At 44.9% G+C, this 27,488-nt stretch overlaps 1 protein-coding gene across 1 annotated transcript in view; it reads right to left on the minus strand.

Moving 5' to 3' along the window:
* The window catches only part of SGK1 (serum/glucocorticoid regulated kinase 1), a 74,021-nt gene that overhangs the window by 36,833 nt on the left and 9,700 nt on the right, over window positions 1–27,488 (minus strand). The window contains exon 2 of the mRNA XM_081855334.1: window positions 3,214–3,429. Coding sequence (XP_081711460.1) covers window positions 3,214–3,429 — 216 coding nt within the window. The remainder of the gene's footprint in view (window positions 1–3,213; window positions 3,430–27,488) is intronic.

Here is a 27,488-nt window from a genome sequence, read left to right on the forward strand (position 1 = left end):
ATTTTACCCCTGAAAAAGAGGGTGTGCCCTGGAAAAAGAGGACACATGGCAACCCTACTTACAAGGAACCTCAGGACAATTTAACACACACTTAGCGTACACTTACATGGACAATATTCCATGCCAATATTCATAGTAAGTGATGAAAACGACAGTGGACCAATCCTACAGGGCCCTCACTGAATGCTCTGTTAATGCTCTCATACAGCCATCTTTCATGTCCCCCACTTCTCAAGAATGGATTTGCCAGCACAGCAGATCTCAGGGAGGCCCTCCTCACAAACAGACCCAGAAGCCACTTTCCCCATAATGCAGTCCTACACCACTGGATAGTGTGTGTGATTTTCCAAACATATGGGCACGGCTGATTGTTTAACTTTCCCATCCAGTTGTGCCTTTCCCTTGCCCTTTCACACACACTGTGGTTTGGGTGATCAGTGCCATCCCTCCCTCCCTCCCTGAAAGGTGCCCATTTGGTACAGAAGAGCCAGGACATTAGTTGCACTGACATGCTTGCTTTTCTTGAGTCTGCACTTGCCGCTTTGGTGCAGGATTGTGCTTCGATGGCAGCAGCTGGCATGCCTCTGGATGAGTGTGCAAATCCTTAACGTTGAAATACTAGTCCTTGGGTGTCAAAGGCTCCCTGCCTGCTAATCTTTCATAAGCAAATCCTCTGGGTTGTCCTATGTGCATATCCTGCTATGTGCGCATGGTGCGCTTTTAAGTGACCTTTTCAAACTGTGTCAAGATTGTGGAATAGCATCTCCTCTTTGTGCTTTTTTCCTGCTGAGGAAACATCTCTACATCTCTATGCTGCCTTTAGCAAAAGGAAAGAGGGGTGAAGAAAATCTCCATTCAGCTAAATCTTTTCCATATGAATGTGCAAATGTAATGGAAATCAGCTATTGAGGCCTTTTTTGTGCAGCAGGCTCCGACATGCCTGAGTCTTAGAGCTAGCATAATAATTTACACAAGGGTCTTTTCTTTAATTATTTGGTCCAAACTTCATATTTTAGGGGAAAGTCATCACTGGAACTCAGCTTCTGAAGAATAATTAGATTTTTTTATTATTATGACCAACATTTTTATTCACCTATTGCTGTTCCTTTTTCTAATGTGGAGCTATTACTGTTTTCAAGTACCTTTTTAAAAACTCCTATCATAACAAAACCAGGAGATTGGTAACCCTTCCGTGGCTTGAATGGTCCACAATGTGAGTTTTGCTTTCTGAGAAACCTGGATTTGTTTGGCTGCCAAAATCCACAGTGCAGAAGCAGATGCAATTTTAATAATCTGGCTAGGTTTGCTGTATTGGAATCTTCTTTTTGCTGGGGCTTCTTCTGCTGCAGCATATTGCCTGCTAGCTTCTTATTAAACAGGGATTTGTTAAGGTTATTATACTGAATGCCACATTTCCTTTTAAAAAAACCCTCAGAGCCATTTATGTGGTGCTGCGGTTAGAATGTTGGACTAAGACTGCTGAGAGCTAGGTTCAAATTCCCACTCAGCTATGAAACTGACTGGGCAAAGTTGGGCCAGTCCACTCTCTCTCATCCTAACCTTCCTTCCTTCCTTTCTTCCTGGGTGGTTGTGAGGATAAATGGGGTATGTCTGTCACTATGTACATTGCCTTTTGCTCCTTGGAGGAAAGGCAATATATAAATATAATAAATAAGCACATGGGAAAGTGGGTCTTCCAGTGGCCTCCAGCAGGACTTTACTATCAATCAAGCACTCCCAGTCAGTTCACCAAGTCAGTGTTAACAATTAATGGTGCTGCGAGGGCTGCCTGCGCCATATGCTTTTTCTGAATATTTAGACCAGTTTTATGATGGAAACCATTTGGCTGGCTCTGCCAAACACAGGGGGCACAACTGTATATGATGGAGGATTGCCATAAGGCCCCATGACATACTACAAAATTGCCAGGAAAATGACCCCGTGGAAGCAACAAAATAAGAGTGGGTGATGGGTGTCTTCAGTTCTCTCCATTAGAAATATTGGAAGCTGCCTTAAACCAGGTCATAATATTTGTTGATCCAGATCAGTATTGTCTACTCTGCCTGGCAGCAGCTCTCCTGGACCTCAGACACCACATCACATCAGCCAAGGACAATGCCACTGCTGTGTCAGATGAGCCCTGACCTTACCACTGCCCTGCCCAATCCAGCTAAGCTGTACGGACGTTGGCTTCAAGAGGGCTCGGCTCCACTGCACTGGCTGCTACTGATGCTAGGGATTAAACACAAGGTCTTCTCTATGACAGATAAGTACTCTACCACTGAAGTATGACCCCTTCCAAACTAATCCAACAAATGGAGAGTGTTCTACACTTACTATTTCGATAATGGATGGTGATACAGGGGGCATTGCAAGGAGCTCGGCAGCATGGGTTGTATAGCCAATGTTCTTATTAGACAAATCCATGGAAGAGATATGGATATCAATAGCTACTAGTCATGGTGTTCTCCCTCCACTCTCAAGTCGTATGCCTCTGTATACTAGTTGCTGAAAGTCATAAGTAAGGAGAGCTCTGGACCACTCAGGTCCTGCTTGTGGATTTCCAGTTGACCTGACTCAGTAGGGCCCTTAGGTTCTTACATTGTGCAGATGGAAGGCAACTTGCTCAACCAATCTTCCTGTTCGTCATTCTCCTGAAGACCCAAGCCTCCCCCCAAAAACCCTCCCCAGAGGACCAGAGGGAGGCTCCAAACAGTGAGGGCTCTATCACATGGGTTTTTAGTGGAAAGAGGGAACTGTCAAACGTTGAGCGGAGGGATCTTGCAGAAGTGGAGCTGCTACTGGAGCAAGATCCCTTGGCCTGATTCCAAGGGATTTCGTCCTTGGGACTGCAGCTCCACAGGGCACAGCCTCCACTGTTCAGGTGGGCTCCCAACCCCCTTGAATCAAATCAGGGGTGATACAAAGGAGGGAGGAGGGAAGGGCAAGATGGGTTGCACTAGCTCTTTTCCACTCACCTAACCATTGGATACAGCCCCCTGCCTCTGTGCAAAGTCAACACGTGCACAAAAGCAAGCTAGATGGGGCTTTTAGCTCACATCTCCTCTAGCTTATACCACTTTAGATGGAACCCCATTTGACCCCTGAATGTATGAATTGCAGCCCTTTCCCCATAGAAAGCTAGGTGTAGTATGTTCTTATCTTAGTGGAGAACTGCACGTGGCGTGAGAAGTGAGGAAGAATCTTGCTTACTTTGCAGCTTCTGTGGTCTTCCCAGGAACACGATTCTGTGTCCTGTGGGACAATCCCTCTTGGAAAAGCGTGATCACTGAAGCACATCTGACATAACGGAGCCTCAATGTCAGGCTCCCCTTGAGGTATATGCATCACAGTGGACCCCGGGTATTTGAGGCTGCTGGCCTGATGTTTTTCCATGCTCACCATAGGGCTCTTAATCCATCTTCGTACCTGTAAACATAAAACAAATCCTCCGTTTAACATCTGCCCTGCAGATTTTCTGACACAGGCTGTTTAATGCAAAGCACATGTGGATAATCAGATGGCGATGACTAACATTTGGACTGGGCTCAGAAGAATATATATATATATATATAAAAAATCAGTCTGAAAGTCTGTTTGAGGGAGAATGCACAAATCCACCCTACCCAGAACACTACAGAAACTTCATGCATTAAGAATAGACATACTGCAAGTGTTAAACGAGTTCAACACATTTTAGTCTCACTCTGCTCACAGAGTAACAACTTTTATGTTCAACTGCTATCTTAAATGGTCTGATTACTTCCCATTCTGTTGATAGCGCACCCCTGGCAGCAGTGATGGTCAGATTAGGAAGTGCCTGTTCTGCACCCTTGGTCTCCTTTCTGCCTTTTTGCTGTAGCTTTTTGTTCTGAGATCCCATGCATAGGGTGTTCCAGTTTAAAAACTATATTGCATTTTCAAGACATCTCATCTCATTCACATTCTAATTTTGCAACCTGCAGGCCCTTGAACCAATGTTACCTTCACTCCAAATCTGCTTTATCCCTATCAAATGAATCAAAAGTTGCAGTGCTTCATTTTCCCCAGAGGAGCAAATGGCAGTCACAAACTTACAAGGGAAGTTCAGGTTGAATGAGTACAGCAACTCTTTTCAGTAGACCTTGCCTCAGTGAGGCAGTTGAGAAGAGTGAAGGTTCCCACCTTCCCACAGTTCCCTAAGTCTTTTCCTCCCCAGATCCTTCCCAAGCAGGAACCAGGGAACCAGGCAGAGGGCCTTCACGGTAGTGGCACCTGCCCTGTGGAACTTCCTCCCATCAGATGTCAAGGAAATAAAAAACTACCAGACTTTTAGAAGACATCTGAAGGCAGCCCTGTTTAGGGAAGCTTTTAACGTTTGATGTTTTATTGTGTTTTTAATATTCTGTTGGGAGCTGCCCAGAGTGGCTGGGGAAACCCAGCCAGATAGGCGGGGTATAAATATTACTACTACTACTAACTCCATCTTGTCTTTCTTTGCTCTGCCCTCTTCACTAATCTTTGTGTTCTGGGAGACCAGGGGGGAGGCGAGCTGGTCACAGCAGGAGGGGGAGACTCCCTGGCTTCTTCAGCAGTTTGCCTCTTGGCCACACTCCTGTCCAGCCTCTGCTTCTGCCTCTGATTTTGGACTGCTCCCTGCCACAGACTCTTCCTGCTCACTAAACCCTGTTACCTCTTCAGCTTCCAACACCTCCTCCTCCCAGTCTTTTCCCTCTGTCCACTCATTGCTGTCCCACCACCAATCCCCTGGCTCTGTGCCTTCTTCCCCTGGGGGTTCCCATGGGGGTTCCCTGGATGGTGCCTCCCACCATTCCTGTGCACCCAGTCAGTCCATTATATCCTTGGAGGAAAAGGTGGGATATTAATGCAATAAGAGAAACACTTTGTTTCTCACAGAACAGCTGTGGGTCTTTTGGGGAAGTGGGTTTGTTGTGCAAGATCTATCTCTACGCAAGCTGAATTTGCCCATATGTGACTGAACCTGCCTCCAAAATAGCAACAGTCAGGTTTCTGTTATCTTTCTGATTCAGAAGACCCTCTCCATTCAACTATTTTAAAAGCCCCAGAACTAAAAACAAAACAGAACATACTGCACAGTCAACTGTATCTGTCAAGTGGGAGTAACTTTACCCTCTCTGACAGGGTTGCTGGCTGATGAATGAGAAACGCATTGAATGATTACAGTTACAGTAACACAGGATGGCTCAAAGATCTGTTGCTGCTTCCTGTGTTGTGTATGGTGTAACCCAGCATAGAATTTGGGGTGGTTTGTTTGCATGTTCTGTATTAGACCCAGGCTCATGCTCTGAATGGGGAAATTAACCGTTTCATGAATCATCATTCCTGCCATAGCAGTGAGAGTACAGCCTGGCATCTGGTAACCAAGGACACAGGTAAACAAACACAATGACTCTGATGAGTTGCTGAGTCTGAATTTTGCGCTGTTGTGTTGGTTTGTGGGGAAATCACACAAACATACCTCTCTATGGACACAAAAACAAATAAATGGACTCATCTTCTGGGGAAGGGGGAATATGCCTGTCATTTTCCTATGTTTCCTCTGCCTGTGTCTTCCACCCTCTCCAGGACTACTAGTTTCTGTTGATTAGTTTAAATTGTAACTCCTTTGATGTTTCTTTGAGGTCTCCATCCTTTTGTGTCCTTCAACAGTCCAGAACCCCTGCAGATGGGTCCATGATTCATATAATGTCTGTGCTTTTCCAACAAAGCACAAGATTTAAAACACACACACTCACACACAGGGCAAAATGCCGAGTGAAATCATTTTTCCATGATGCAAAAACCAAATGTGTTTTTGATCTGTCTTCTTCTGTTTTTATAATTCCCACATTCCTTAATAGGGTACATGGTCTGTTCTTTTTAGTCTTGGTTTTTTGCCAGACTGTTTTTAAAAATATATATATTAAAAAAAGCTTTTTGTTTCAAGATTTTAAAATTTAATTCATTTATTTTAGTTTGGCAGGTCTTCATGGCATTCATTTTGCCAAAGATCATATAGCCTGAGATTGTTTAGCACATCATAGATGTGAAATCATCAATGTGTGTTTTGACCTATTTACCAGGGCTTGGTATCGTGACAAGAAACATTATATTTTCTTGGACAAACAGACAGTTTCTTTTTCAGCTCGGTCATGCTATCAAAGGCACTGCATTAGGTATATCTACATCTATTTGGTTTTGCATGGATGGAGTGGATCTAAACTTTATTACATCTGCATCAAAAGCCGATGGAAACTTTCTCCTGGAAACATTTACTAGCCATACTCTTAATATGTTTTCACTATGGGTTTTGGCATCGGTAGAAAGATGTGAATTATTTAGAATGAGAACTTCTCAAATTTGACCATCAGAAGTCAAGCCAAGTCAAGAAAAAGTATGTGAATTATTTAGAATTAGAGCTTCTCAAATTTGACCATCAGCAGTTAAGCCAAGTCAGGACAATGTACATTTGAGCTCCTCACTTCAGTATAACTGCTTCCCTAAGCCCAGCGGCTATACACCCTTTGTTCCTGGCTTACTACAAAACCATGAGGAAACTATGATGAGATGAGTCAGAGAATAACTCCTGGCTTCCTTAGCTAAGTGGGATAAGCTGGGATGCGATGAGTGATCCAGTGGGCAATGGAAGCAGTCATGGAGGCCCTTCAGAGAGCTGAAAAGAGGGATATAAATAACTCTTATAAATAAATACAATGCTTTTGTCAGGCCCAGCATCCTTGGACAGCATACAGGGCACATGTGTCCAGGCAAGGGCCTCCAGAACAGGCATTTACTGTAGGGCCACCAGGGATAGTCAAAGACATCTTGGCACCTGAGGCGAACCACAAAATGGTGCCTCCCCCAGCCAGAGAAGAAGGGGTGACTGAAGAGCTACATCAGGAACAAGGGGGCAATAAAGATCTACATCAGGAGCAGGAGAGGGAGAGACTCGCAGTGCTTCCTATTTATCAAGCAGACACTGTAGAAGTGGAATGGGGGGTGTTGCTGAGGAGGAGGCAGATTGCCTTCCAAGGAGAATGCTGCAGTGAGGGATACATTCCTTGGATGTCAGATCTGCTGCCCCTGTGGATCCTGCCACCTGCTTCACCTTGCCTCACTAGTGGCCCTCACTGCCACCACTTGATTTAGTTCCTCCATTCCAGCAGTGCAGCAGCCAGTCACTCACCTCTAACTGACACCAGGAATTGTATTTTTTGGAAATATAAGATGGCACCTCTCTGACTCCAGTGGGGTGGGGGGAGTCTACCACATCCAGGTAGGCACATCCAGGAGAGTGAGTTGTGGTTGTAGCACCACTAGGATGTCACATGGCTGTGGACAGAGGCAGATTCAATGGCAATGGCCGAGGTTTAGTGGTTAACTAGTATGTGGGTGGAAGCATTATTGCAATCTCTAGGGACCAGCTTGGATTTGTGTCTCTGTGTTTACTGTTACAATTGAGCCACTGGATCCAAGAGAGATTTCAACCACCTGGTCTCCCAAGCAATAGCCTAGCAACTTACAAGAGGTGCTGGCTGCTGCCTTGCAGCCACAACGCTTCCTGTTAGAGTGCTGCTGAATTTTATTTTATTTTTAAAGTGCAGATCTGATACCAAAAGCCGAAGACGATTTAAGTACTGCAGGGGAGCAGAGTGAAAACAATGGATCCAGTTGTACTTCTGACAAGATGTGGACATGGAGGAGGCTTAAGCCTTTCCACACCTGACAAGTACCCCCTACAAATATTTCCTGTGCCCAACTGACCCCCCTATAGTTTTACAGCCAAACTTAGGGGCAGAAATGACTTGCCTTATACCAAGTGATACTATTGGTCCATCTAGCTCAGTATTGTCTACATTGACTGGCTGGAGCTTTCTAGGGTTTCTGATGGGAGCGTTTCCTAGCCCTAACTGAAGACGCCAGCAGCTGAACTTACAGCCTCCTGCATTCAGGGCCACGGCCCATAAGATGCAAATGTTGAAAGATGGGCAGGCATGTTGAAAGATAGGCTGTAAACACTCTTGTGAGTTTAAAAGTGGAATTGTTAACTAGTTTTAGCAGGTGTGTTGAGTCCTTGAAGCAACGAAGGGCCATAACTCAGTGGCAAAGCATCTGCTTTCCATGCAGAAGGTCCCAGGTTTGATGCCTTGCATCTCCCGGTAGGTCTGAGAATGTCACCTTGCCTGAAAACGGAGAGTCCCACTGTCAGTGTAAACAATACTGAGGTGGATGGACCATTGGCCTGACTCACTGTAAGGCAACTTCCTGTGTTCCTAATAAAATGACCAAGAACATCTTTATTGCAGCTGGGTGGATTAAAGGAGGCCAAGATGAATGGAAAGCTTGGTGACTTTAGAAAATAAGCACAAACACTGACTGTTGCTCTTAAGACTCTGCAGAAATGTCCATCACATCCAGCCCATGTTAATTCATCTACTCTACTGCTGGAACCAGCTAAACCCCATTTGATCATATTTGGTTAGGCAAGGTTCAGGTTCACATGTGTCCAGCCAAGCCCAATGTGGTTTGTTAGCTTAATACAAGCAGTTTAGGTTTCAGTCCTGTGTGCTGCTCCAAATGAACCCCATAACCCACTGGAAAAAAGTTCCTGAGGTCAATTAACTGAAGGCTGGATTTGGCAGGAAGTTCCTGGAAGCTGAGCAGGCTTTTAAAGCTCTTGCATTTTAGACAGCAGAGATAATGAGCGCTTGGTATCCTTGTTAGCAGCCCCGTCAGCTTTTAGAAATGAACCCTACCTTGTGCTATAGTTATTTTAAACAATTCAGCAAAATAAGCACCTATTATTACTGGAACACACAGTGGAAAAAGTGGATAATTTATTATTGAGATTGGTCCCAAAGCATTTCAAATGTTGAAGAAGAAGAAAAAAGCTCAAAAGACAAAGAACTGACTGGCTTTTTACTCTGTTGCATCAATGCCAAGAGCTGATTTCGCTTGTGGGTCACATGGGAGAATACTGTTACTTTACTCCTGAAACAGTGACTGGAAGTCCTCTGATGTAGGGTTGCCATGTTTTGAACAGCAAAAAAGAGAGTACATTTGCTGACTTCTACTTTCAATTATGGATTGCTCTACCCATGAAAAAGAGGACATGTCCTGGAAAAAGAGGACATATGGCAACTGGAAAATAATGGCTTGGTTCTCATGAGAGTCATAACGGTGGCGGCAATAAGCTACCCATTTCCCTCTAAGGAAGTCCTAGCAACATCTGATTTCATTGACATAGAACCAGTACGCCATATTAAAAACGTAAGTTGAGTGGATCTGTGAAAAGTTCAGCCAGTAGTGACTGGTGCTAGTTGGAGCTCGTGGAGTGGGGAGCAGGACAGCTAATTGTAGGTGGAACCAGAGGTAGCAATAGACAGAGCCAACTACTTCTGGTTTCCTCCCCATCCTCCTCCTTTGCAGTTTGTATTCAGGGTGGCCAGATTCTTTTTAAAGACCAGAACTCCTGTACCTTTAGCAGTAGGATTGAAAATTCCCTCCTCTACACAACTATGTCCTCTTTTGCATCCAGTCAATACATACAACAGAAAGGTCTCTCACCTTCTTTAAGGTGTAGGGAACCTTTGGCCCTTCAGATGTTGCTGAACTACAACTCCCATCAGCAAGCACAACCAATGACTAGGGACAATGGCAGTTGTAGTTCAGCAACATCTGGAGGGCCAGAAAGTTCTCCATCCTCACTTGGTTTGCCATTCTTAATCCATTTGGAAGAGTTTTCTCTTTCCTTCTCCCTCCTTCCCTGTCTTCCCATTTTTAATGAGTCTGGAAGGAACTGCTTCCATCTCTCTTTTTAGACAGAGAAGACAACACACACCTCTAATTGATTGATGACTATATACGGGTGTCAGGAGTGGAGAAAGAGTGGACTCTGGTTCTGGGTTTTTTTTCAGGAAGCTGCAGCCCCAGTTTGCCAAGCTGAAAAACTATCCCTGGAATTACTTTGTACCTCTTGTGCTTGATGGAAATGCCATCCTGCCATGCCAAAATTTGTTTTTGAAGCATTACTGTTTGGGATCCAGAAACAATATATATATTTCTTTAAAAGAGCAAGGCCAGAACTATGCCAAGTGATCCAAGTACAGATAGTTCAGATATGGTTCAGGTGAGGAGTGCTTATAAGGTGAATATCTGATCTGCAACCTGGCTGGGTTGGAGAGAAGCCGGTTATTAATCTTAAACCACATTGGAACTGTGACAAGCAGAGACACTCATTTGCCCCCAAGGCAGCTGTTCCATTGACACCTTTTGCAAATAGGCCTTTCATTTTGCTAAAAGGTATTAATGTATTTGTAGAATGTTGGGCTATTTTCTCAGGCTTCTTGAAGCTTTTTACTAAACAAAAACTTTTTGAAAACATGATATCCCATCCCGTTAATTCCTTAGAAAATTGCCAAATGTGCAATTGGGCAAGATTTGGTGAGTCATTACAGGATTATTATTTTCCACTGTTCACAGCTTTTCCTGTTATATAACAGCATACAGATATAGCTTTTCAGGCATTTGCAGTGGCATCTGTCAGTTCAGCACACTTGGGAACTCAGTCAGCCTTAATTCATAAATCCACCTCATTCATAGTAACCACAAGCAATGTTTCCCATGAGAGAACAATATTGCAATGTTTCAACTGCTGTCAGTGAAAACAATTGATCAGCCAGTCAAAGCGATTGCTATGCATATGTTCTGAAGGCTGCACACTGACTTTGCATTTATGCATGCTTACTTTAGAGTAAGCTCTACTGGACTCTGTAGGACTTATTTCCAAGCAAACATGCATAGGATTGCTAAGCAAGTTCCTTTCAGAAGAGTAACTGGACTTCTGGATTCTATATATTTATTAGCAGTATCCGAAGGCTTAAGCATTATGATGGAGTCCCTGAGATATTTTTAATGGTATTCTGATTTTCCAGGAGTCTGTCTCAACCTTTTTTAAACTCAGTTACACTACTGGGCAATCCTATTATGGGTGGCAGTGAGTTCCAAAGGTCGACCAACACTGTTTCCCCCTCTCAAAGCACTTGAAGAATCCTCATATACAACTACTGAGTGCTATGAAAAGGTGTAAAAAATAATGTTGTGCACAACACATCCTGGAGAAAGGAGCATATGATTGTATTTGAGGGCAGGAGCAGTCAACAGCACTGTTCAGACATTTGTCAGAACATGTGTGTACTCGGAAGTGGGATACAGTGGTACCTCAGGTTACATACGCTTCAGGTTACATACTCCGCTAACCCAGAAATGGTGCTTCAGGTTAAGAACTTTGCTTCAGGCTGAGAACAGAAATCGTGCTCCGGCGGTGCGGCAGCAGCTAGAGGCCCCATTAGCTAAAGTGGTACTTCAGGTTAAGAACAGTTTCAGGTTAAGTACGGACCTCCGGAATGAATTAAGTACTTAACCCGAGGTACCACTGTACATATGTTCAGAGGAAGCGCCTCAATAAAATTGAAAGAGCCTAAGACCCGGCAGACTGCACATGCTCACAAATTGTAGGCCAGAGCTTTCCAAGCTGTGTGTTGAGACACATTAGTGTGTCGGCTGCATGTGTCATGTGAATGTTCCCTGCACTCCTCCAGGACTGGAAAGGGGTTAGTTCAATCTCTGGTTTGCTAGGAAAACTAAATTACTGTGTTGTGAAATGATGCATATCTAAAAAGTGTGTCATCAACATGAAAAGTTTGGAAAGTTCTGCTATAGACTCTTGCCTATGAGGTAGGGGAGGAGTAGCTAATGTGGGACCCTCCAGATTGGGACATCAGCCCCAGCCAGCATGGCTAATGGTGAGGAGTGTTAGGAGCATAATACAAGGACAGCTGGAGCGCAGTTTTTTGGCTACTTCTGGGGTAAGGCCTGGGCTAATAATCATGAGCAGGCATGGCCCTTTCTACAAGGCATCCTGAGAACATCTGGACAGGGCTTTGAAGAAAGCAGAATTTTCCCATGGCATGCTCACATCTTTCTCTCTCTCTCTTCTATGGTTGCCTCCAGTTAAAGATGTCTTGACTCCAGGCTTAGGGCTTATCCACACTTTCTCTTGTCCCGCTGCCTCCTCCCTGGAGAAAATGGCTATCTAGCCTTCAGTCAGAGAAAACGGCAATTCAAGCTTCCCCCCCAAATTGTCACTTGTTCTGATCTATCACTAAATAACAAGTTTTAGCTCGGAAAGAAGCGGTGCAAGGGATAAACCACTTGGATCCAAGCTTTCTAAGCATGGCATAAGTGGAAGTGTGGACGAGATCCTAGTCATAAAATGTGCAACAAAGCCTGAATATTATGTTAGGGATCCAGCAGGCGGCTGGGACTTTGAGGACCAGAGCTCTTCTGTTCCAGGGCACAGAGCCTTGGTGCCTGAGCTGAGCAAGATTCCAAAGTCCCGTCCCTTGACCGCAGAAGAACTCCCTCCAGCTCAGATATTTGTGCTCTTTTTGCACCAGTGAAACAAAATGTACTTTGGCCGGCCTTGACTCTCAAAACAGATTATTTTTGAAATGAAAGCGAAAGCTCAGCTTTCACTTTAGAAAGTCAGATTAGGGCGAATCTTGGCACATTCCCAGACATGCAAATCCTGCTGGATGCTTTGACACCCAGTTCATAGCCACTTAACAATTTGTTTTCTTGGTCAATCAAGGATGGAGATCCTGCTTTCTTGATGTCCCCGGAATGCTAGTGTCAAATTGAATTGCAACCCATTTGTTTCCCGAAGCTCTCAATCATCCACTTCTTACTCTGCAGCCACTGTTCCCTGAATGAATATTCATTTCCCCCTCCAGTCAGTAACTTATACTGTTACAGGAAAAATCCGAGGGCTCCCTTGGACAAAACAAAGACACCAACCAGGATAACTTGGAGCAAAACAGCAGCCTGTAGGCTTGGCCTTTATTGAACTGTTGCAACAGGGTATTCCCCTCACGTGCAGGAGAGAGGAAAGACCCAGAATAATGGTGTGCAAGGTCTTATAAAAACTTTTGAAATTCCCCTCCTCTAGATCAAGCCCACCCCCGGAAACATCATGCATACATTACAGAAAGGAGGGGCTGAGGGAGGAGTTGGTGGTAACCTGAGTGTCTTGTCACCTGGCTGGTTCCTCCCTTCCCCCCTTCCCCTGAGTCACTTCCAGGAACTTCCAGGAGACAAAGGGGAGGTGGCAGTTTCCTGCCCCCTGAGGGAAGATCTGATCAGTGTCCTTTGTTTCAGACCATGTTGAATCCACTCCCATATGCAAGTTCTTTGTGATCTTGATTGTCTTCTTACAGATAGGTAACCGTGTTGGTCTGCCATAGTCAAAACAAAAAAAATTCCTTCCAGTAGCACCTTAAAGACCAACTAAGTCAGTTCTTGGTATGAGCTTTCGTGTGCATGCACACTTCTTCAGATACACAGAAGTGTGCATGCACACGAAAGCTCATACCAAGAACTGACTTAGTTGGTCTTTAAGGTGCTACTGGAAGGAATTTTTTTTGTTTTGATTGTCTTCTGTCTGGGATCATCAGGGTTGGCATGGGCAGGGCTCCTGTGTATGTGCTGAGACAGTGAAGGGACTATGGCTGACCAGGACTAAGTCACCCCCCTTTGTTAGTTCTTGTCATATGGAGTAAAATAAAAAATGGAACAGTGCAAATCCGATGTATGGTTGATTTTCTATGAATTTATAACAGAAATGTGGCGCGTGTGTGTGTGTGTGAAGTTTATGCAAACAGAATGATTGGGGTGGGGGGGTTCCTGCTACAATACTGTGTTTGAGATCTAGGCCTGCTGATGTGTTTGCATGTATTCTGTGTCTCAGCAATATCAAATGTTTCCTCGTCCCCTCCTGGTCTAGCTGCAGTCCATCTGATCTGCTCTCTCCTTCCTGCAGCATTATCTCATTGCACCTTGGACCACTTTTGCAAATGTAAGGTGCACATTGTATGCAGAGCCCATGGAAATAATCTCCCAGGAACCTTAGGGGCAGCCTTCAGGAAATCCACTTTATATGGCCCTGGAACAGATTGTCCGCATGAAAGATACATTGTCCGAGCTGTGTACAGTTGGTTAATTAAGCAGGCTGATTAATGCCAGAATGGCAGTTTATATTGCTGCTCCCTGGTTTGACTTCGGTATTTAGTTCTGTTTTGCCTCACTGGAAAAGTAATACGGTGAGAAAACAAGTTTGCCAGATAACAACCAGCTACTGTTTCATTCCAAACTGCGCAGTGTGTCATTTTGCTTAATGCACCTATTATTTCAGGTGGGAAATGAGTCACCTAAATATTTTGTTCACTCTTGGAAATGATCTAGGAGTGTGCAAATGGCATGAAACTAAATGACAGAGGTCACTGTGGCAGTTTTGGTCTTGAGACGGAATTATTTCAACATTTCTCAAAACTATTTTGACCCCCTTTCCGGTTCCACAGTCCAGCATGCCAGCACAGCCTATTTCTTTCACTGGTGAAAGTGCTGACAGCTTCTGCTGAATGGGAGGTTCACTGTACAGGGCCAGTAATCCAACACTGGTTTTAGCAGAGGAAAGGAAAGTGTGGTGTAGTGGTTAAGTCAGGGATAACCAAAGTGGTACCCTCCAGATGCTGTTGGACTGCAACATCCATTACCCCTACTGTTGACTGTGATGACTAGGGATGATTGGAGCTGTAGCCCAACAACATCTGGAGTTACCGCAATGGGTACCACATTTGCTGCCTCTTGGTTAGGCTGTCAGGCTAGAAGTGGGGAGACTCAGCTTCACATCCCCAGAACACATTGGGTGACCTTGAGCCACTCTCTCTCTCTCTCTCTCTCTCTCTCTCTCTCTCTCTCTCTCAGCCCAGTCTACTTCACAGGATTGTTCTGATAAAAGGGAAAGGACAGGGAAGAACCATGTGTGCTGCCATGAGCACACTGGAGAAAGGTGAGATATAAATGTAAGAAGTACATGTCTGAACCTTTCCTAAAGCTACACCCAGGAGAATGCCAAAGGGACAAAGCAGCAGCAGTGATCTCTTCTTAAATCAAGATAGGATGCCCTGTTAGATAATAATAATAATAATAATAATAATAATAATAATAATAATAATTTATTATTTATACCCCGCCCATCTGGCTGGGCCTCCCCAGCCACTCTGGGCGGCTTCCATAAAAACCAAAAATACAGTAAAATATCACACGTTAAAAACTTCCCTAAACAGGGCTGCCTTAAGATGTCTTCTGAATGTCAGGTAGTTGTTTATCGCTTTGACATCTGCTGGAAGGGCGTTCCACAGGGCGGGCGCCACTACCGAGAAGGCCCTCTGCCTGGTTCCCTGTAGCTTTGCTTCTCGCAATGAGGGAACCGCCAGAAGGCCCTCGGCGCTGGACCTCAGCGTCTGGGCAGAATGATGGGGGTGGAGACGCTCCTTCAGGTATACTGGACCGAGGCCGTTTAGGGCTTTAAAGGTCAGCACCAACACTTTGAATTGTGCTTGGAAATGTACTGGGAACCAATGTAGGTCTTTCAAGACCGGTGTTATGTGGTCTCGGCGGCCGCCCCCAGTCACCAGTCTAGTTGCCGCGTTCTGGATTAGTTGTAGTTTCCGAGTCACCTTCAAAGGTAGCCCCACGTAGAGTGCATTGCAGTAGTCCAAGCGGGAGATAACCAGAGCATGCACCACTCTGGCGAGACAGTCCACAGGCAGATAGGGTCTCAGCCTACGTACCAGATGGAGCTGGTAAACAGCTGCCCTGGACACAGATTTGACCTGTGCCTCCATGGACAGCTGTGAGTCCAAAATAGATCAGAGGGAAAGCAGCCACTTCCACCAACCCAGGGTTGAAGAACATTGGTCTTCTGCCAAAGGGTATTCAACCACTCTTGGCTGGGGGGAGGTGTAAGACTCCACAGCTGCAGGGTTCCCCCTCCCCCTAAAATACAGTCTGTTCTTCCTGTGCCACGTCCACACTCCTTTTTAAGCCACTGCACTCATGCACATTGGGGCCATAGGCCTCATAGGCAGAGACATCAGCTTATACAACCAGCACAATGCCAGAAACACCATATGCATGAAAACATTGGGGAGGGGAGAATGGAGTGTCAGAATTATATCCAAGGTATCATGCACCTCTAAGCATATGGAGGAGATTAAGCATACAGTCATACCTCGGGTTACAGACCCTTCAGGTTGTCAGTTTTCGGGTTGCGCACCGCTCCGAACCCGGAAGTACTGGAACAGGTTACTTCCGGGTTTCGGCACTTGTGCATGCACAGAAGCACTAAATTGTGCTTTGCGCATGCACAGAAGCACCAAATCATGACCTGCACATGCACACACGCAGCACTGTGGGTTGCGAACGCTGCGGGTTGCGAACGTGCCTCTCTCATGGATCATGTTTACAACCCAAGCGTCCGCTGTATTATACTTAGTTATTTTAAAGAGGGAAGTTTCTAGGTTGAAGTGCATTTGGGGTACACTCATGTGTTTTGTTGTGCTAGGAAGTCCCTCTTCAGTAAAAGAAAGAGTTGCATAGTGTTTCACCGGCCTTGGGGAAGCTTGGATTCTGGTCCCCACTCTGCCAGGAAGCGCAGCTGATGACCTTGGGTCAGTAATTCTCTTCCAGCCTAATCTACCTTACAGGGTTGTTGTGAAGATAAGGTTGAGGAGGGAAGAATCATGTATATCACTGTAGAGCATATAGAGCTGCATCCTTTAAGTACCAGGGAAATTATAAAGCTCCCTACTGATCTGCTTATTTGCCACAAGTGCCTTCACATTGCTCCCCAAATGGTTCTTGTCTAAACAAATGAATAAATAAACTAAGAAATCAAGCGGTGGTTGCGGTGGGGTTGTTGACTCAGTCTTAGGCAACGGAATGCTTGCTTTTCAATAGAATCACTGTCTGTTTTGATGCGCTGCACATGCTCTCAGTGTGCATTACGGGTATCGGATGCCAAACGCTGTATTGTACATGACACAAGCAAAATATCCTCCTGATAGAAGCTTTTTTCTTTTTTTTAATGCTTTTGTGCTAGGCACAATGCAGGCACGATGAATGGATCCTGTGTCACCCAAATCATTCTGATTATAGCTTATTTCATAGAATGGCAGTACAGACAGGCCAGAAGCCAGACTTGCACAACGCATGGCCCACCAAGCCGAATGCAACCATGTAGGGCTCACGAAGGGCTCAAGAAACCACCTGTTTTTGCAGCCTGCAAGGGACCAACAAAGCATTGAGATTGTTTGGGAGGCCACAGTGCAGGACTGACTTCAACTTGGAGGATGAGAAATTGTGCAGGCCTGGCCTGAGCTTGGCCCAGGGGTCTTTCAGACTGTAAACCTACCTTGGAGTAAGTTCCAATGCAGGGGGTTACTTCTGTGAAGAAATGTATGGGATTGTGCTGCAAGTCTATTTATTATTATTATTATTATTATTATTATTATTATTATTATTATTATTATTATTACCAGAATAATCACCATGGTCCATCTCTGTGTTTCACATTGACAGCTCAAGAACACAGGCTTGGGATCCCTTAACAGTAAAGGGATTACTAATCGAAACAGATCCTAAGCATGCACAATTGCATAAGGCAGTGGTTTTCAACCAGTGTGCCGTGGCCTTGAATGATGGTCAGGGGTACTGCAAGCAACACTGGCCTCTGTCCATCTTTCTTTCTTTCCTCCCTCCTCTGATGCCCTCTCACGTCTCTCCCTCCCAAAGGCTTGCACAGCTGTTAGTTGCAGCGGCCCTGGCTACAAGCTCAGCAGGAGAATGGTGCCTCTGGGGCTGGCTAGGGGGTGCTGGTTGCCAGTAACTGAGGCAGCATCAGAGTAAGCAAGCAAGTGGGTGAGGGAGCCCAGCCAGCCAGTCCACCATCCCTTGCTGTTGGGACTAGACAGACAAGTGGGAGGTCAGGCAGGTGAGCAGGCAGGCACTGTGGTGGCCTTTCTTGTGCTTGCTGTGTGCAAAGCCTGCCTGGGAGCTGAATGCCCAGTGCTGAAGAGAAGCCTTCCCACCATGCAGGCCTGGCAGCACTCACTGCTGCCACAGCTGCCTCCGAAGCTGGCCTCACGTTCACCTTTGGCCAGTCTCCATTGGGCCACTGGGGCATTCTCTTCCCAGGCACTTGTGGGGCATTGTGAGGAGGCACTTCTCTTTGGGGCAGGGAGGCAGCTCAGAGACCAGGGGCAGCGGAAGAGGCTGCCTGGAGGACTCCCAAGAGAGGGGAGGGGAGAGGAGGTTGAGGGATACTCCACAAGAGAGGGTATTCGAAAAAGGGTGAGAGGCTGCCAGCTCTGCAGGCAAGGGGTGATATAGCTGGGCTCCTGAGCCCCACAGGGGTGCCACAGAAATAATGTAGCACTCAAAAAGGTTGCAAACCTCTGGCTAAAGGTCATAAGAACATGACAAACTCAGATTGATAGCTAGCCCAACATTCTCTGCAAAAAATCAATGCATGTTCAGTGGCAGACTGAAATCCATCCAATTGTACACTAGTAGACTATAGTCGGAGAAGGGACGCGGGTGGCGCTGGTGGTTAAACCACAGAGCCTAGGACTTGCTGATCAGTAGCTCGGCAGTTCAAATCCCCACGACAGGGTGAGCTCCCGTTGCTCAGTCCCTGCTCCTGCCAACCTAGCAGTTCGAAAGCACGTCAAAGTGCAAGTAGATAAATAGGAACCACTCTGGTGGAAAGGTAAACGGCGTTTCCATGCGCTGCTCTGGTTCGCCAGAAGCGGCCTAGTCATGCTGGCCACATGACCCGGAAGCTGTACACCGGCTGTACTCCCTTGGCCAATAAAGCGAGATGAGCACTGCAACCCCAGAGTTGGTCGTGACTGGGCCTAATGGTCAGGGGTCCCTTTACCTTTTAGACTATAGTCGATCCAGCACTGAACAAGACAATGCAAGTCCAGGTCTGAATTGCTATGCTGTAGAGCACATGCTTTGCATTCCAAGGTTTGTTCCCTGGCTTCTGCAGGCAGAGCTGGGAAAACTGACACCGTGGAGAACTGTTGCTAGTTAGTGTAGAGAATACTAATCTAGATGGACCAATGGTCTGGCTCTGTCTAAGAAAGGTTCTTCTGCTACCCAGGGTCAGAGAGAGACAAATGGAGAAAACAAGGCTTGACTGGGCAAGGCTGAATTCTACACAAACTCTCCATCCTTTGCTAGCACAAGAGCACATGATTCCACAGTAGCATAATGGTCAAGAGTATCATGTCATCATCCATAAACATCAAACAGGCAGTGACAACAACAAAAATATTTCAGACATTTATACTGCATTGTATCTTTTCTCAGCCTGCTATTCTTCCAAGCACATGGTTACAAACTGCAAGAAACATATTGCCTGCCTTAGGTTTTTTTTTTAAAAAATAATAATTCTAATAGATTTGCAAAAATCCTTTGCTAGGACCACTGCAACACAAATCCTTGTTTTGGAAACAGATGATGAAGTGAAGCCAGCAACAGTGATTCACCAGTTGGAGTCTCAGGGCTGGAGGCTTCCTCATAGCTGCTTGAGCACTAGGAAATCTATGTCTGAGGAGGCTTGCTTTCATTTCCTTATTCCACATGCCCAGTTGTTTGTATATGAATATATGTGAGAGGATTCCAAAGACTTTTCCTGGTAAACAACTTCCCCTGGCATGCAGACAGGGTACAGCTTTAATAAGACTAAAAATATGCATTACATAAGGGAGGGTTATCATCTAAAGCGAAAAGCCCTCCAGGTAGAAGAGCATCTGGGATTTCATTTTGGCGTCCATACAGCTTCATTTGAAAGCATCAGAGTTTGGGTCAATGTGACCCAGACTGAACAGAAGTGGCTCAGATTTCCTTAAAAACTAAGTGATTCACAGACAGGAGAGAGACAAGAAGGCAGGCAATGCATAAAGGCTAATAACAGATGCTAGATAACATATAATTTTGCAAGTGGGTACATGAAAAACACACATACCAGGATGGACTTGTCTTTATCAACACACCATCAAGCCCTGTCTGAGGTCTGTTTTTCCTGTTACGATTGCTCATCCTGATGAGAGTGCACTTCCCCTTAGAAGTACATTTTTTACCTGTGGCAATCGTCCAAAGCGCAACCAGGGATTTGTAAACAATCTGCATTGCTGCTTTTGTTCAGTTAGTTATTTATCTGATGGATTTATAGTCTGGTCTTCCAGGGTGGTTCACAACAATGATGATAACAAAATGCCATGATCATAATAAAACAATTTCTGAAACCAAGGAATAATATAAAATAACAGTGAACAGTGGTGCTAAAACTCTCTGCAGAACTGCATCACAGGGGCTTAGAAAACATAAAGAGAGCCCTTCTGGATCAGACCAAAGGCCCAACTAGAACAGGATGCTAGAGTCACCCCAGGAGGACACTGGAGGGTAGCACTATCTCTGTCATTCTTTGAAAGACGATCATCAAACAGTGTGACCAAGTTTGTTTAAGTGCTGTAAAGAGATCTGAAGCCAGACTGAAATGAATCAAGACAGCCTGTTTCCTTCAGGGTATACCCTCCAATATTTCTCTGATGAAAATAGGGATATCTAATAATAATAATAATAATAATAATAATAATAATAATAATAATAACAACAATAACAATAATAATAATTTTACTATTTATACTCATCTGAATGGGTTGCCACTCTGAGTGACTTCTAACATAAATAAAAACTTAATAAAACATTAAAAAAAACCTTCCCTATACAGGGCTGCTCAGATGGCACAGGAGGTCAGAAAACTCTATACCCTCCAACATTTCTCCATAGGGAGATCCTAAGGAAAAGTAGGACATTCTTGGATCAAATCAGAAACCGGGATGGCTTCTGTAAATCTGGGAAATAGGGAGACTTGGAGGGTCTGTCAGGGTTGATTGCAGCTGGCTTGCCAACATCCCCTCAATCAACTTGGCCAACCACTCTGTCAGTCACTTTGGTGGTGGCAGTGAAATATACAAATGAAGGCTGTGACCGTGTACCCCTGTACCTCAGAGTAAACCCTATTGAACTCAATGGGACTTGCTTCTTAGTAGACATGAGTAGGATTGTGCTGCTAATGACTTGCCTTAGGGATGGGGAATATGTGACCCTCCAGATCTTGTTGGACTCCCACTCCCATCAGCCGGAGCCAGCATGGACAGCTTACATGTATGATGAGTGTTGTAATCCAACAACATCTGCAGGGCCAGCTATCTCCCAACCAAAAACACAGTTAGAATGGTGTTACTTTGTTTCCTCGAATCTTGCAAATTAACTTAAACTTCCAAAATGGCTGTTATTTAACATTGTTAAATCACCACAGACCATTGCCTCTGACCACCTCAGGCAGGCAGTCCAAAAGTGGAAGCCAGGCCGAGAGATGATAGCAGCCAATAATCCACAGGCAGCTCAGAAGTTAATTTCAATAAATGGTATCCTTGAGGCCATTTTTGCTGCTTCAGTAATCTGGTTGCAAGCCAAAGTAAAAGGTGGACAAGATGAGCAAATCCACCTGCCAGAGAGAAAGCCAAAATAGAGAAATATTTCTCCCCTGAGAGGATTAGAGGAAGGATGGAGTGTATAAACTAGAGACTCAAGGAGGAACCAGCACTAAAAGCATTAAAGGAATTATTCAACAACACAATAAATCAAAGCTGCAAACCTAGTTATTAAAAGTGCAGCCATCCAACTTGGACCCCGGGGGGAACATAACCAGTGACATTACTCACAGATGAGCCACTGTCAAGACAAAACGTACAAACTATGAGATAAACAGCAGGTTCAAAATAATAATAATGAGCTGAGATACCTATGTTCCTCCTGAGGACTCTGCCGCTTCTTTTCTGCAAGGTTTTAGACAGGCACTGTCTAAATTATAGTGCCCCTACTCTTGAGGGATGCATTTAGGGTGACAGAGTATTGCTCTTCAAACACTTTGGTGGCTGTGGAGAGACTTTTCATGCACGCTTACAGCTCCACTTCCTACACTGGATCCTAAAGCTTGGAAGAGTGGAAACTGAAATTATAGAAGATGCATGATCTAGAGTGCAATCCTGCACACAGGTAGACACAGGTAGACAATCCTGCACACAGGTAAACCCCACCAATGTCAAAGGGCTCATTTAATCACCTTACTCTGTTTGCAGCCACTCAGCTCCATCCTATTCATACCCTCCAACTTTTCTCTGATGAAAATAGGGATGCCCTATCACATAATAATAATTTTACTATTTATACCCCACCCATCTGACAGGGTTGCCACTCTGGGTGGCTTCTAATACATATAAAAACATAATAAAACATTAAACATAAAAAACCCTTCCCTATACAGGCCTGCTCAGATGGCGCAGGGGTTGGAAAACTCCATACCCTCCAACATTTCTCCATAGGGATGTCCTAAGGAAAAGTGGGACATTCTGGGATCTAATCAGAAACTGGGATGGCTTCTGTAAATCTGGGACGTCCCAGGAAAATAGGGACACTTGGAGGGTCTGACTATGTATGCCTTAATGGACAATTTATATGAGGCCCATTTCAAGGAAGGGTGCATAGGGATTATTGCAGCACTGAATCAGATTTGTAGAGGTGTAGAGGAAGCTCCTGTTGGATTTCAGTCACTTCTAATAGCTCTTAGTGTTTTGCAAGAGGACTATAGGGGATCCGCTTGGGGGAATCTCCCCATCTTGTGCTTCTCTGCTATCTGATATGGTTCGTATTGAGTCGGGGCTTCATTCTGGACTGGAGAAGCCACTCCTCTATGGTGTGTATTTCTATTAGAATTACAGCAATTCTTTCCAATGTGCATCTATACAAATGAATGGGCACAGGGGTGCCAACTTGAATAAAATATTGTGTGTGGGGGGGTGTAAGCCCCACCCTGCATAGTTGATCACATGACACAGTGCATGCACACCATTTGAATGGCAATGTCCATCCACTTTTGGGGGGCCCAGCCCCCTCAAATATTTTATTGGGGAGCTCAAAGGGACCTCAGCCCCTAGGAGTTGGCTCCTTTGAATGCCATATGCCAACTTTATGCAAATCTGTGTCCTCCTCTTTTGGGCCTCTCTTTTTTTTGGCATTTTCAATCTGAAGGCCCTCTGCCTGAGTCCTTGGAAAGCCCCTGCTGGCCAGAGGCATGGCTCTGTGCCAGGCAACTTCGTATGTGTACAAACAGGAGCATTGCCATAGCAAATACTGCACCACTGTGTAAATACAGCAATAAGGGAAGTGGAGTAAGGTTTTGCTGAGAAAAAGTCGGAATAATAAACCAGACTAGAGTGCAGACTGGGGAAGTATATAAACAGCGGACAGACTGAACCCCTTACGTTGAGGGAAAGAATGTAAACATCAGGATCCCAAGTTTCTTTAAAATTACCATGAAACTAAATATCCTTGTAGCAATAAATCTGAGCTCTTGCCTGGGGATGAGCACCAAAGGGAACGATGTTATCCTTGCACCGGCCCTGAGGGAGAACTATGCATTCGCTTCACATTCCTGTGGGGACAAGATTGCTGAACAAACACGCGAACCTACTGATTAGTGGCCATCTCTGGTTAAAGAATAAATCTTTAGAAAAACACACCTGGAGAGATGCTTGACACCAAAGAAAGTGAACATGGAGTAGTCCTAAAAGTGAAATCCAATGCTATACATATTTAGTAGGCTTCCCAGCCAGGGAAAGACGGGGGGGGGGGTAGTTACATAAGCTGCTTTTCGTTTCCCTTTGAATTGGGCTTGGGTGCGATTGCAAATGACTTGATCCTGATGAAAGCAGGCACCTGAGCCAATTTATTCAGGCAAGCGTCATTAGGGAGGTCTATGTTTATAGGAAGAAATAGCGAGGACTTTCAAACATATTGATAGCTTTAGAAACAGTGTCACTTCCAGAGAGCAAGTGAAGGAAAGGGAGCGAAGAGAGACTCCTTGTGAGATCTCATGTTTATTTGCACATTTACAGCAAGGTGTAGGAGCAGCAATCAGATATTTCTGCATTCAGACTCAAAGATGCTCATAACTTCCTGAAAAGATTCATTAGGGAATCCTTGCCTCGGAGCTTGTCTGGCTCCTACTTCTCTCCAACACACTCACCCTCCTGATACTCGTTGGCATTCATGAGATGCTCTTTATGGATTCCCTTTGATCTGAGGCATCATCAAAGGCAAGCCGATATCTCTGAGTATTTATTCATGAATGTCTCCAGTAGAAGTAAATGCGATCTGTCTCACTCTGAAACTCTGTCCTAACACCAACAAACCGATCCGGCCCAAGTCAAAGCACTTTGAGGTCTGGCAGATTTCAATGGCAGTGTTGAGCACGGCCTTCAGTCTCTCCTGTTGAAATCAATGGACCTTAGACATGCTTCATGTCAGTCAGAAGGTGTCTGAGCTGATGAATTAGCTATGAAGAGAGGGAAGAATGCTGCACTCCTAATCCAAATAGATGCTTATGCAACAGCCATGGCTACATATGTGTTGCCCTGGTAAGGTGGTGCAAACAGAACCAACCAAGGGGAGGGCAGGAGAAACTAAATATAGCATCCCATTCCCCTTTCAACCTGTTTGCTGACTGAAGGGTGAAGCAAGGTTAATGGGAAGACCATCAAGCCCGAGGGTAGTTCTGCTGGTCTCTTGCAGCAGGAACAATAAGTTTAAAGTTTTAGGGCACTTTAAAAACAAGCAATAATGCATTATGCCGGAGTATCCTTGTTCATCAAATGCATGAAGGTTACCTTCAGTTGGTAGGGGAGGGATATATAGTGTTTCAGTCACATACTTAGGGCTTAATTGCATCTGGGAGTGAGGACAATTCAAATTCTTGAATGTCTTCCTTTGGGCAGAATTGCCAGATGGAGGGGATATGTGAGCTGCCCTGTGGATAGAGCTTTGGAAATGTTGGTCATTCTGCATTCCACAAGGGGAAGGCAAATGTCTAATCTCCCAGTCTGATAAGGAAAAGGTATATCAGTGGGAGGGGAAAGTGGTACATTGCAGAATGCGAAAGCCAGTGTCTTTGAAGAAGTGAAAGGCTATCAGTGGCTACTCATCATGATGGCTGTGCACCACCTCCAATCTCAGAGGCAATATGCCTCTAGATACCGGTAGCTGGGGATCATGAATGGGAGACAGCTATGCGCTCATGTGCAGCTTGCACATGAATCTAGTTACCGGTAGTTACTGTGAGAACAGAATGCTGGACTAGATGGGCCTTTGGTCTGATCCAGAAGGGCTCTCTCTAAGCCCCTGAGGAAACTGTGCAGTTTCAGTATCATGGTTGTAATAGGCACTGACACTCACTCCCTGCAGATGACATTCATCGATTTCACAGTGTGACAAAACTATGACATTCATTTCATTTTCCCAGGAGCTCATATGCAGCTTGTTTGTCTGCCAAAGCAATGCAATGGCCTATTTGGCAACATCCTGCATCAGCTACCGAAGAGATCAAGACTTCTGTATTGTTCTCTTCTCGCCAGACGTGCTGATAGTTTCTGACTTTGCACTGGTCTAGCGCCAGCTGGGATCGTCTAAGGAGGGCAGCCTACAGTAAGTGATGTTACGGCTGTTGAGATGAGTTATGATAGCAGAACTGTCATCATACTCAGCAGATGAGCAGCTTCCAAGAACTGCATTCCAAATTCTCTGTCCTTCCCTGAGCACAGATATAGACATGTTCAGAGAGGCACATCCAACACGCACAAGAGAGGGATGGGAATATCATATTGTTCCTCTTGTCTGCAGTCATTCAAATGGTATGAATGGTATGAAGAGCAAGGTAATGTTAAAATGTCCAAAGGTATCTAAACCCAATCAGATCTTCTTTTCTGGATGAAGCCTCCTTTCACACTTTTGCTGTATGTTCCAAAAACAGAGTGAGAGGCATCTACAGATGTTGTGCTTTGAGGCCAGAGACAGCAATAAGGCTATACTTATTAGATGAAGTGGTTTATTTACTTTCCTTGCTCACATTTACCATGCAGACTCGTGCTTTCCCTTCCAGAATTTTCTGTGAGCCCTGAAGTGGACTAATTTATCCTTAGCTCAGAGCACTTTGGAATTCTGGTCTGGATCAAGCAACAGATCTGTCATAGACATTACAGAAGAGGGACTGAAAAATGTGGAGAGTTGGCATGTCCGACACTTCAAGTCTCCTCTATGTATGATGTTAGAAAGGAGATCCCATAGATTTTATTCTCTGCCTTTCTCCTCTCAGTACTGCACCACATCTACTACACACGGATACATATGGATACAGAGGTACCACACCGTAGAAGAAATCCAGCAGAGGCAAAGGGTTGAATAACAGAATCATAGAATTGTAGAGCTGGAAGGGACCAAGGGTCATCTAGTCTAACCTGCTGAAATGGAAGAATCTTAACTAAAGCATTCATGACAGACGGCTATCCAACATCTGCTTAAAAACCTCCAAGGAAGGAGAGCCCACCACCTCTCGTGGGAGTCTGTTCCACTCTCAAACAGCTCTTACTGTCAGAAAGTTCATCCTGATGTTTAGTCAGAGAAGTGATATGGAGGAGATATGGATGGAGATCTCTTCATCCTCACAATTTCCCTTTGCCTGATTGCCTTTGTCCTTTTCATGCTTATATTGCTACCTCACAAATGTTTCAAGACCATCTCCCTCATGGTTTTAGTTTGTGAGAGCACCAAGAGATATCTTTGTGGCCACAAATAATTTATGTACTTCGTGATCAAGGATGTTTTCTTGGATTGCTGTTGCAGTAGCAATTTAAAAAATGGTGCTGGTTGGGCTTGCTAATCCTTCTCAAATTTACACATGTATTATGAGAGTTCATAAACTTGTATATACCCTACTTAAAAGGTAAAGGGACCCCTGACCATTAGGTCCAGTTGTGACCGACTCTGGGGTTGTGGCGCTCATCTCGCTTTACTGGCTGAGGGAGCCGGCGTACAGCTTCCGGGTCATGTGGCCAGCATGACTAAGCCACTTCTGGTGAACCAGAGCAGCACACGGAAACGCCGTTTACCTTCCCGCCAGAGCGGTTCCTATTTATCTACTTGCACTTTGACGTGCTTTTGAACTGCTAGGTTGGCAGGAGCAGGGACCGAGCAACGGGAGGTCACCCCATCATGGGGATTCGAACAGCTGACCTTCTGATCAGCAAGTCCTAGGCTCTGTGGTTTAACCCACAGCGCCACCCGTGTCCATATACCCTACTTAGTCCCTACCAAACTGAGCTTTCACTTGAGAGTCTGAAAAGCACTGGACATTCTCTTTCCTTCTTTTGATTATGTTTTGCTCAAGCAAACCATTGCATGGCCTTAGGAGCAGCCTTTTTTATAATAATAATAAAAAACTTTCATGAAAATGTCCGATATTGTGCATTGTCATCTTCTCAGAAGTATTTCTCTCATTTCACCTTGTCCTTTTCTCCATCTGCTTAGCACATGGGATGCTCAGAGGGGGTCTGCTCTGCTGAAGGCATGAGATAAAAACATCCTAAGTCTGTTCCGAAGAGAAGCTGAGCACCTGTATTTCT

The sequence above is a fragment of the Podarcis erhardii genome (genome assembly GCF_964252035.2).
Source record: "Podarcis erhardii genome assembly, chromosome: 3".
Taxonomy (NCBI): domain Eukaryota; kingdom Metazoa; phylum Chordata; class Lepidosauria; order Squamata; family Lacertidae; genus Podarcis; species Podarcis erhardii.